The sequence below is a fragment of the Camellia sinensis genome, chromosome 4 (assembly GCF_055761805.1).
Source record: "Camellia sinensis isolate YWXY chromosome 4, ASM5576180v1, whole genome shotgun sequence".
Taxonomy (NCBI): domain Eukaryota; kingdom Viridiplantae; phylum Streptophyta; class Magnoliopsida; order Ericales; family Theaceae; genus Camellia; species Camellia sinensis.
In genome coordinates, this window is record NC_138964.1 from 102641329 (window position 1) to 102653616 (window position 12288).

At 33.5% G+C, this 12288-nt stretch overlaps 1 protein-coding gene across 2 annotated transcripts; it reads right to left on the bottom strand.

Moving 5' to 3' along the window:
* Nucleotides 1–864: 864 nt before the first annotated feature.
* LOC114320847 (protein IQ-domain 26) lies at nucleotides 865–3784 on the bottom strand. 2 transcript variants are annotated; one of them, XM_028267924.2, is made up of 4 exons: nucleotides 3617–3784; nucleotides 2496–2932; nucleotides 1711–1911; nucleotides 865–1627 (listed from the first exon to the last, which is right to left on the bottom strand). In XM_028267924.2, exons 2-4 carry the CDS (start codon nucleotides 2895–2897, stop codon nucleotides 1082–1084), a joined length of 1149 nt encoding a protein of 382 aa, XP_028123725.2. In that variant the 5' UTR covers nucleotides 2898–2932; nucleotides 3617–3784; the 3' UTR covers nucleotides 865–1081. The 2 variants fall into 2 exon arrangements, with proteins under 2 accessions (XP_028123725.2, XP_082781550.1); XM_082925424.1 differs by lacking the exon at nucleotides 3617–3784 and having other exon boundaries at nucleotides 2496–3364.
* Nucleotides 3785–12288: the final 8504 nt, after the last annotated feature.

Genomic DNA, 12288 nt, shown 5'->3' on the forward strand with positions numbered 1-12288 from the left:
AAGGTGGTGTTTGGGAAGCAAGTTCCCAAATTTTTTTCTCATTTTTTCCACTAAAAGACAAAAGTTTTGCAAAACCAAAAAAAATACATCCAAACAAAATATCACATCCAACCCCATAATCATTTCACTTTTTCTCTCACAAACATCACATCCAACCACATAAAAACCCAACTATCTTCCCAAACACCAAAAATTTTTTATCTCATAAAAACCTACATCTACTAAAATCTACATAAAAACTCACTTCCCAAACACCATCTAAAGAGGGGTAAAGTTGGGAATATGGTGGGGTTGTAAAGAAAAATAGGTTAAGGCCAAGTTTGGCAACTCCAATATAATCAATCTTTTTATTTTTTTATCTTTTTTCTATCACATCACCTCTCTACTTTTCTGCACATCTTTTCATAAAAAGATAAAAAATACACTTATTTAAGTCATCTCAAAGAACCCTTAAATGTAATTTTGGAAGGTGGGGGGCTAAAAAAATGGGGAGTACAAAGATAAAAAGTATGGACATCTAGCAGCCCTCTTGGGATATCCAACCTCATTTTTGAAGTGCAAATAGAGTCACCCAAAATAAATTAATAAGCACAGCTTGACAAAAGCACCCTGTTTTAAATATATAGATACCCCGCTCACTTGGCTCAGTGGTTACTAACTACTAAGAACCTCCATGGAAGTTTCAAAAATGTTTTTGAAAAACAACTTCCCAATGATTTTCTTCTTCGGAACCAGTTTCCCACTTGACTGTCGTCAACATTCTTCAATTCACATTGATCTAACTGCCCTGTTCTGCTAACTCCAATGTCTTTTTTCTTTTCTTTTTTTCAAGCAGGTGCTCCACTTTCATGTATATAGCAAAGATGAAAAAACTCATTTCCATTCACAAAGCATGACTACTTAACCAGAACAGTCAAAGAATGTACACCAGCACTCTGTTCTATTACGTATTTGTTTTAGAGAAGGTATGCTTGTTAGTTCATCTTCTCCATTCTCTTCAATTAGCCATCTCCTATTGAAAATCCATCTCTTAATTTCTCTATTAAAAACACCACCAAAAAAAAAATCAATAACAAACTTGTCAAGAATCCAGAGCTTCCTGAGCTTGAGAACAAGACCTCTGCATCGAAACACCGCACGAGCTAGTCCTCGACGCCATTATTTCACCTAGTGTCAGCCTCTTCTTGGATACCAGCTCTGGCCTTTGCTTTGGAGCACTGTGAGACCTCAGTTTCGCCCTGAATGATTGAGTGTTCGCCATGTAGTTAGGAAAGTCGAAAAAGCTGTCTCCACATACACTTTTGGATGGTGTCACTGGAGCAATTGACCTGCATGAATTCGAAAAATGAGGTGTGCTTTGAGGAGTGGATAGCCTAAATTCATCATTTGTGAAGTATTCTGGAAGCTTCCGGGTCTGAATTGGACATGGAAGTGGAGACGAGACAGTTTGGTAATACGGGTCTTTTCTAGAATCCGACATTATGGTGTTGACTCGCCGTGATCTTGATCTAGGCTTGTATGTGTCAATCTCAACTATTTTTGGGCTATCCTCAAATGCATTTAGCGATCTTTCAATAGGTCCCGATAGCCTCTTATGGAATTGAGTCACTGTTTCATCAAATCTGTCCTAAAAATACCAAAAACACAAGTTGAGATTGAAGAGCACTTCATCATTTGAATAAAGAAAAGAATGTGTTTAATCATTCTCACCATGGACCTTCTGGCTCGAGGTTGAAATCTGGTTTCTTTGTTGATCAAACGACGAGCTCTCTGGAATTGAACAGTAGACTGAGCTCGAAAAAGAGCTTGCATACTGTGAAGAGCTGCAGTAGCTCGTTTTCGAACAAGGTAGCCCCTAACAAGAGCTTGTAATTTCACCAGTCCTTTTAGTGCTCGAAGCGCTTTTCGTGCCTGAATGAGAACCCAAATCAAATCAAATTTACAAGAAAGAATCCAAATCTACTGAAACACAACAATGAACTAGTTGGTACATATTCAAGTGAATTGGAAAAGGGCAAACACAAAAAGTTGAGACTTGTTTGGAATTCAAACAAGTGAAAGAGCCAAACAATGAAACAAAAAAATCAGAGCCACCAATCACACTCAAAACCATTCAGAATTCAAAATACAAACATCAAATTTCAAAAACTTGTACTGAAAACAGGAGAGCAAGAACTGAAAGAAAGAAAAGGGTAAGACAATCATTAGACTAAAGAGAGAAGAAAGTAAAATATAAGGTACTGTTTAGTTAGAACATATTTCAAAGTACTTCACTAACTTTAAGCAACATTTGACATTGAAAAACAAGAAACTTGGTATAAGAGTACTTCCAGACTACATGGCAAACAGTACATGTATAAAACATAACTAAAATCATAATATAACAGAACACAAGATAGACAAAATTCCAATACCCTGCTCAAAAAATTAATTTATGAGATGAGATTGAAGTTGTAAAGATCAATGAACCAAATGGAAAATGAATACACACTTACCAAAAAGCCTCTGAAAGCATTCTGTATTTTTTCTGCAGCCCACTTCTCTCTCTCACCACAAAACAGAGCTCCTCTGCCTTGACCAGTAAGCCTTACCACAGCCACCGCTGCCTGAGCCGCCGCCGACACTGCGGCATCGGCAGCCGCAGCGGTGGCAGCAGCAACAGCAATTGCGTGCTTGTTCTGCTCATTCTCTGTCTCAGCAATGTAAGATCTCATCCAAGCAGTGTCAGTCACCGGAATACTCACCGGAATGTTACCCACAACCCCTGAATCTCTACTGGACTTGCCAAAACTCCACCTTTTCTTCTCTTTCCGGTCGCCGGAATTTGAATTCTCCACATTTTCATTCTCTTTCCTCATCCCCAACAAGCCCCTCAACCACCTAATTGCTCTCCCCATCTCTCTTTCTCTCTCTCTCTCTCCAAATCTTTGGACTGCAAAAGAGAAACCGAGTCAATCCTACAAGAGGGAAAGAGTTTGAGGATTATTACAGCTGGTGAAACAGAATACCCAAGTGGTCTTTTTTGAGAAGAAATTCTCAGACAGGTACTTAAAATCTTTACATGTTGCAAGCAGAGAAGTGATGAGAGCAGAACAAGGAGTGGTGGAAAATATATACACAAGACGTTAACCCTTAATTTTTTTTTTTTTTTTCTGGGGAATAATTTTTTTTTTTCTGACAGTGCCTCGTGAAGAACTGCATTACAAGACAAAAAGGTGTCACTGAAAGAAATACATATTTAAAAAAAATTACATTGAAAAAAGATTGAAACATCTTCAACGAATTTACAGCCGAATATCAGCACAAGAAGAAAAAATAAAAGCAAAACAGGAAAGAAAAGAATCAATCACAGTGAAAAAAGCCCAAAAGTCTCAGACAATTGCCCAATTTTCAAATTCAAAAAAAAAAAAAAACAAAAAATATTAAACTTGATTATTAACTTCTCACTTCATCCAATTAGATGCTCACAAGACCATCAAAAAAGTTAAAATAAAGAACAATCGTCTTTCTGTATTCCCTTAGTCAAACAAACAGAAATCACAGACAGAATCCAACAAAGTGAAAGTCATTGAGAAAAGGAGAAATGATAATCACAGAGAAAAATGCCCAAAGGTACCTTCTTAAAATTCAAAAAAGCACTCAATTCCCTGTTCCTCCGGTGAGAAAGCTCGCAAAACCACTTCCCTCTTTATTTCTCTCAAACACCTTCTTTTACTATAATGAGGTCTCTCTCTCTCTCTCTCTCTCTCTCTTAACTTTCTAGAGCGACGTGTACTAAAAATGCACAATGCCACCGGGCTCCCAACGGCTGATACAGGGCTTGTTTGATTTGTTTTTGGGAGAATTATTTTTGAAAAAAATTTTGGAGAGGGAGTTTAAAAATTTTTTTGGTTTGTTTGGTTGTATATTTTGGGAGAGTTGTTTTTTTTTAGAGTTTGGGATGATTTGATATTTTGGAAGAATTTGAGTAGATGTGTATGAGAGAAAAAGTGATTGAGAAGGAGAGAGAAAAGAGAAAAAGTGATTGATTGATATGTAAGAGAGAGAAAGTGATTTTAGAAATTTTTTGAGAAAAACTCAAATCAAACAATTTTTTAAAAATTTTTTTCTAAAACTCATCTCCCAAATACAAACCAAACATACACACAATCTCGTGAATCCCTTGGAGGTTTTTTTTTTCTTTCTTTCTAAAACCACAAAACCCATTATGATTGGTAAATATAGTAATTATGGGTGTGACTGGTTTGAGTTTAGGAAATAAAATTTCAAGAAAATTTTGGAAAAAGAGTTTAGAAATTTATTTTGTTTGTTTAATTATATATTTTGAAAATAATTTTGGAGTATGTGAGTTTGAGATGATTTGATATGTTGTTATAATTGAGTATATGTGTGTGAGAGAAAAAGTGATTGAGAAGGAGAAATGAGAGAGAAAAAGTAATTGATTGATATGTAGGACAGAACAAGTGATTTTGGAAAAAAAAAATTCAAAATTTGTTTCTCAAAAACAAACGAAATAATACTTATATATTTCATCAATCATACATATAATATTATATTTATTATCATATTTAGAATTATTGTATTTAAGTTTCTCCTTTCCTATATAAAAAAATTTTTGTATATATTTTTACATTATTATTTAACATAATATTGAATACACATATCATATAATATTCTCTCTCTCTTAAATATTGTAACATGATATCAGAATTATAGGATAAACACTTGGTGTTCTTCGCCTTACTAAAGGGCGGCAACCTTAGTTTGGCCGCCCGTCAAATCTCAACTCATCCTTGTGTCATATTTTTCTTTCAATATTGCTTTGTGGTGATCTATTTCTCTTCAACTAGTTTATTCATACCCTAAATATTTCTATCATATATATATATATATATATATATTTTGTGTGTGCGCGCGCGCTTCTGATCCACTCTGTCTTTCCTTTTACTTCAACCTCAAAGTAAGTTTTTATTTTCAAACCTACTAGCCTATCACCCGTGCTCTGCACGAGATAATTATATATATTTATATTTATTTTAGATTCTTTTTAATCTATAAATTATGTTTTTTAAGATTTTTTATAAAAATAATTTAATAATCTTATCATTAATCATAGTGTATGGGAGAAGTTGAAAAGGATACTGCAGTAAATATATATGGATTGTATCTATAATTATTTGTTTTAGGGGATTTTAAATGTTGATCATGGAATTTTGATCCAATCAATAAATGCAGGCATATGGAAAGACATGTGGATTGAAAAAAGTTAATAAATGCTGATCAAGGGATTTTGATCAAATCAATAAATGGTGAGTTTTGTTTTATTTTTTCAATTAAAAATTTAAAAAAATCATATTGGGATATTAAAACTCTCACAAGTCTTGGGGGTTAAAAACCCCCTTTTGTCTTTTTTTATATTATATTAAAGTTTAATATTTTGATAATAATCATATGTGTTAAACTTTTCAAGGAATTAAATGTCTTTTTTTTATTTTTTTTATTATATTATATTAAAATTTAATATTTTGATAATAATCATATGTGTTGGACTTTTTAAGAAATTTTTTTTATACTTGTTCTTAATGCATTAAAGTGTTATTATGGGGAATAATGATCATATGTGTCCGGACTTTTCAAGAAATTCATATGTGTTGGATTTCAAAGAATTTTTTTTATACTTGTTCTTAATGTATTAAAGTGTTATTATGAGAGTAAGACTTGGGGGTTGGAAGAAGTTAATAAATATTATGGGGTTTTTTTTTCTTTTTTTTAATCAAAAAATTAGGAAATTTAAATTAGGAGATTGGAGCTTCCACAAGGTTTGGGATTAAAAATCGCCTTTTGCTTAATATATAGTAAGTATAGATTGGGATATTAAAACTCTCACAAGCCTTGGGGGTTAAAAACCCCCTTTTGTCCTTTTTTATATTATATTAAAGTCTAATATTTTGATAATAATCATATGTGTTAGACTTTTCAAGAAATTAAATGTCTTTTTTTATTTTTATTATATTATATTAAAGTTTAATATTTTGATAATAATCATATGTGTTGGACTTTTCAAGAAATTTTTTTAAAACTTGTTCTTAATGCATTAAAGTGTTATTATGAGGGATAATAATCATATGTGTTGGGACTTTTCAAGAAATTCATATGTGTTGGATTTCAAAAAAAAAAAATTTATGCTTGTTCTTAATGCATTAAAGTGTTATTATGATGGTAAGACTTGGGGGTTGGGAGAAGTTAATAAATACTAAGGTTTTTTTTTTTGAAATCAAAAAATCAAGAAATTTAGATTGGGAAATTGGAGCTCCCACAAGACTTAGGGTCAAAAACTCCTTTTTACTTAATATATAGTATAGATTTGAGTTTAAGGGGATATTATATTTATATCGTGGTGAACATGAGTATATACCATGTAAACTACCTAAGTCGCCCTATAGCGCACAACTCAAGTCACCACTTATCACCTAATATGTCCCCTTTAGCGCACAACCCTAGTCACTCAGCCTGTGTTTGGCAAGTGGGTTTGCAGGCTTTTTTGGCTATTTTAGCCACAAAAAACAAAATAGGCTATTTTAGCCATAACAAACAAAACATCACATCCAATCCATAATCATTACATTCTTCTCTCACAAAAAAATTCAAAAAAGCCAAAAAGCCAAAAAGCCCTTTCCAAACCAAGCTTTTAAGCCCAGGCTAAAATAGCCAAAAAAACCAAAAAGTTAAAAAGCCAACCATCTTCCCAAACGGAGGCTCATTAGTACACTACCTAAGCTGTTCCTTAGCACATCACTAAAGTCGTCCCCTAACATACTATCCAAGTGGCCCTTAGCGCACTTTTTAATAAGTTGTCCCCCGACACATCATATTATATTCATTATCATACTTAAATTTCTACCTTTCTATATAAAGATGTCTTATATATATCATTATATAATTATTTAACAAAATATTAAATATACAAATCATATAATATTCTTTTGCTCTCACTTAAATATTGTAACAATGATTACATGGCCATTATTTGCATCTGCAAAACCCTTCCTTCGTCCCTAGTATATCTTCTTCTTCTCTGTCTCTGTCCGTCAACTTCTAGGTCTTAAAGCTCTGAAAGTAGACGAATACTGAGATGGGTCTCTGAGAAACCTATATGATTTCACTCTGTACACAGCCATTAAAGCACTTGCCAATAAAAAAATGGTAAAAAAAAAAAAAAAATTGTACCAGACAAAAAGGACTGCTATAGAAAGATCTTCCGATTTGGGTCTGCGTATCTCACTGCGATCTTCAGAAAAAATTTCATTGCTTTTAGTTGATTCGCCCAGAAATCTCTGCTATTGTTGTGCAGAAAATCTCTGAGAAGATGTTGATTTTTTGCTAAAACTGAAAAGGGGTGTAAATGTATGTATGTATGTATGTATATATATATATATATATATGGTAATGTTAGGGACACTAAATTTTCTACCAAACAAATGATCAAATATCTCACATGGGTGTGGGGTCCGCAATTTTGTAGGCCCCATACCCATGTGAGACATTTGGTCATTTATTTGGTAGAAAATTTGAGACCTCTAGCATTTTTCATATATATATAGGGTAATGCTAAGGACACCAAATTTTCTACTAAACAAATGATTAAATGTCTCACATGGGTGTGGGGTCCGCAATTTTGTATTTGAAAAGATCTGAGTTGTATTTGGGAAGATGAGGACAATAGTCATTAAGAAGGTGATAGCGAGGGGATTTTGTGGCTTTGTTGATTGATCTTTTTTTTTTGTTTTAAAATTTCCATAGTTCCTGACTATTTGTTGGGAGTCCAGATCCCCTCATTACTATTCTTCCTTACAATCTTTATTATAACGGTTGAGATAAGCCGTTGCAACATCCAACAGCCATAAAAAAAATAAAGAAATTAAAATAAGCCGTTGGATGTTGCAATAGCTGATCTCAGCCGTTGCAAGGAGGGGATCCCAACTCATTTGTTGGAGGTGGTTTCAATTTTCAAAATCTTGGGTTTTAATAGGATGTCTGTCACTACTCTGATTACAAAAAAAAAAAAAAAAAAAAAAAAAAAAAAAAAAAGAAGAAAGAGAAAAGAAAAGAAAAAATCTTAGATTTTGACTTTGTAAAGCTTGTAACAAGCTAAATTTCAAATTTAGAAATTTTAATTTTTAGTTTTAATGCTACACTTCTAAATTTGTCTTAATTCTAACTGTTCCTCATCCAACCACCACCAGCGTCCCTCCCTGCCGCTGCCGTCATCTCCATCATTACCTCAGATTCGTCGTCATGTACTCAAATCCGCCACTCATCTCTCGATCTCACTATCGCGATCTGGATCTCGCCGATGCTCCATTGCTCCTCCGTTGTCCATCGACGCGAGATCCAGATCTAGATTTAGATCCAGAACCATGACAATGTCAAAATCATGGTTGTAGATGTGGTCCCGACACAAGCATACCTTGTTGGGGTCACAGCAGATCATTGCCATGCGCGGTGGTTGTACCCTAAGGTTGTCCTACAAAGCTTGAGCGATGTCGTAGGAATGGAATCAAAGACAAAGACAAATGCTTTACAACAAATCTAGGTTTTTACGGCACCAAATACACTCCGTGGATACGATTCTACAACGCGCGATGTAAAGCCGTGTTATTACAGTCATGGAAAGTCATTCACTTCAGCAACATACTGTAGTACGTCATTAAAAACCCTTTAACAACGGATCTTATGAGTCGTGTTTTATTTTTTAACAACTATTTTTGCACATCATTAAAAACCCTTTAACAGCAGATCTTGCGCGTCGTATTTTATTTTTCTACAACTACTTATGCACGCCGTTAATTCCTGGGACAAATCACAACTCTCATTGCTCATCGTAAAATATAGGTAACAACAACCTATTATGCCTGCCATAGAATATGCAGTATTTTTTTTTTTTTTAATTCTGCAGGTTTTATTTGACATATTTTATACAATCTAACAAACATTACAAGCAAATTTCACAAAGTATCAATCAACCACCAAAATATTGTTTCAAGCATAAAAAAGAAACTATATTCATAAGTTTTGAAAATTGAAAAATTGTCTATACATTTCAAAACATCCAAAAACTATGTTTCTAGACATAAAAAACTATCCTTAAGTTCAAATCGTCCAAAAAGTTCAAAATATGTATATATATATATATATATATATATCTATATAAACTATCCTTAAGTTCTAAACTGAGTAAATTGAAAGACAAAAAAACTATTTGTCACAATACCTTATGTTTCTATGAAAAGCTACTACATTCACTACTAGAAAAATAACTTTTTGCGTCTATTTTTTTGCAACTGATTATTTGACTGTCGCAAAAAATATTATTCGCAACGGCAAATCAGCCGAAGCAACTATTGAAACTTACATTTTCAAACAAAAACTTGTGAGCCCACCATTAGGTACCAGTACCACTCAGCCCAATTTATATTTTCCTTTTCTCTTAAACTCTCATTTCCCCCAAATCGCTCGATCATTGATTTATATCTTGCCCTAGACTCTCATTATCCCCAAATCGCTTGATCGTGTCTGAGTAACCAGGTTCATTGTTAGATCAAGATCCCTCTCTCGATTTAGTCGTCTAAAGAAGAGATCTCCAACGGTATATCTCTCTCTCTCTCTCTCTCATCTCAGTGAGTCTCTTCGAATCATTCGTTCGTATTTCAACTTATTCATCTCTCTACTTCGATCACTTGAACTCACTGTAATTCGTATTCAACTTCTTCATCTGAACTCACTGTAATTCGAATCATTCGTTCGTATTGATTTTTCCACTAGGTAGTCTGATTCTAGGAACAAGCTTTGGTTTGTATCAATCCTTTCTCATCTGCTATTAATTTGAGAGAAATGAATCAACAAATGAATATCAGAGAGCATTCACATTATCTTTGGTTTGTTATATCTCAGAGAGGGTGACGCTATTAATCAAGAAATTATTCAGCTAAAGAAGGGAATTCATCAACAGGTTAGCGTGCAGCACTTGCATCAAAGAATATCTCCCTTTTCTCAACTATATTTTACAGTATTTTTCAAGCAAAGTTCGTTAGTCCAAGCAAAATTGTTGCAACCTTGTTTGAACATTTTTCTCCTTACATATCTATCTGTCTCACTTGTAGCATTAACATGCTCTGTTCTTAATATATTTTACAGTGTGCTCCTATAGTCTATAAGATCTGTGGAGGACTTCTGGTGCCACATAATATGCACTTCCACATATTTCATTTCTAAAAAAGAAACATCTTATGAATTCAATGCTAATGTTGTTCATGAGATTGAACACATGCACGATCACAATAATCCATGCAGGTAGCCTTTTTTAAAAAATTGAATATGAAAACTCACTATTGTTTTTATTTTTGTTTTGGAGGATTCATGTTCAATTCTCACAAGAAACAAAATACCTAAGCTTAACTGATACATATGTGAGTTTGTCACACTAATTCAAATTTTGTTCAAAAAGCCTTATACTCAACGACAGTGAGTCCTGTCATAAAAATATATATGTATGATCATAGCATTATTGCAGAATTTACATGAGTGCACAACAAAGACTACATTGGAGTATCAGGTGCCATTTCTAGAACTGAGCAGAGTAGTAATTAGTATTAGAAATTTAGAATTTCACATCAACACATCCTACAGTAAGTTTTTACTGCATACACAGATAAGTACATAGGTAGAGGCAGACAGTAAGTAAAAGGTAATAAGGGATGGATAGATGATGAGGATGATAAGATAAAGATAAGATTACAAGAGAGAGAGAGAAAGAGAGAGAGAGAGAGAGAGAGAGAGAGAGAGAGAAGTGTGGTCGTTATCACTATGAACATAGCACTGGATCTTGTTTCTCGAGATGCTTGAAGTAATTTTTTTTTCACCTCCTTGAACATGTTTTTGTGTTAATATGTGCATATTTGTTGGAACATCCGTATTCAAGCAAGGGATTGATTGCTGGTGTTACTTAGATTGGTTACATATTCTCCGTGTCATGGTTCTGTGGGTTACTTTTCAGGATATTGTTACTGTGAAAGTCAGTAATATGCAAGTAATTGCAGTAGGAGTCTATCTCCTTCAATTGGTGAATGTGATGTGACCTAGAAGCTAGATATTTAATAACACCAAAATTATGTATACCATATTATCTTCAATTGGTGAATGTGATGTGACCTAGAAGCATGTATCATGCCTGTGAAACCATCTCGACCAAGTTATTTGATTCATTCCTCTAATATGAGATGATTTTGGTAATCAAGGAACCTGCAATAATTGTTTTCTTTTTTCTTTTTCTTTTTCTTTTTCTTTTTATTTTATTTTATTTATTAATTTTTTTTTGACTTAGTTGGAAATGTGGATTATGCTATAGGAAACAACTCATTTTTCTAGACGAATCTTCACCAATGCTCTGCTTTCTCTGGATTATGTGTCCTCGTGTTCGTGTTCGTGTTCGTGCTTCATTGTAGCTAATGCGTGTTCTTCTTTCTAGTGACTTTGTGATGATTCATTTGACAATTTGACTTATATTTCTACAGTCTTGATTTAATTTTGTTCATTGCTTCCCTTAGAGAACAGCAGATGAAAGAACAGCTAAGGTGGCAGAACTTGAGCAGAAGGTGGCATTGTTGAAGGTATCTTTAGTTCTTCAAAATGAAGGTTTATTTCCCATTCTTGCTATGTAAGTCCACATAATCTTCATCATCTGCCATCAGGTTGAATGTGCATCCTTGAATCAAGAGCTACAAGATATGGAAGCCAGTGCTCGTCGTGGACAAAAGAAGTCTCCTGAAGATGCGAATCAAATGATTCAGGTACACAAATTTAAACCAGCATCCATTTTTATGAATTTGTAAACAAAATACGTAATGAGTTTCACATAATTTACTTGGTTCTGTGGTTTTGAAGTTTGTGCTTTATATAAAATATATATTTATATATTGGCAAATTATGTTCCAAAATTATTCCCCCCTTGCTTTTAGATATAGGAGTGCAATTCCTAGCATATGCATATCTTTTGATTAATATATGATATTTTTATTATATAATTAAATTTGAGTTCAAACTATCAGACCAATAACCAAACATTTATGAAATCTTTAGTTCTGAGAATCTGTTCACCGAAAAATTGTAATGCTCTCCTGTTAAGTTCAAGCCTCACCTTTTTTTGCATTTCTATTACAATGTTCTTTTTAGGTTGAAGAATTTCTCAGGAAAATTTTTTTTGCAATCAATTTATATATCCATCATTCATTT

Coding starts and splice junctions, on each gene's coding strand:
- LOC114320847 (XM_028267924.2), bottom strand. CDS start 2,897: ATGGGGAGAGCAATTAGGTGGTTGAGGGGCTTGTTGGGGATGAGGAAA. Junction 1,912..2,495: donor ATGCTTTCAGAGGCTTTTTG/GTAAGTGTGTAT, acceptor GTTCTCATTCAG/GCACGAAAAGCGCTTCGAGC. Junction 1,628..1,710: donor CTCGAGCCAGAAGGTCCATG/GTGAGAATGATT, acceptor TGGTATTTTTAG/GACAGATTTGATGAAACAGT.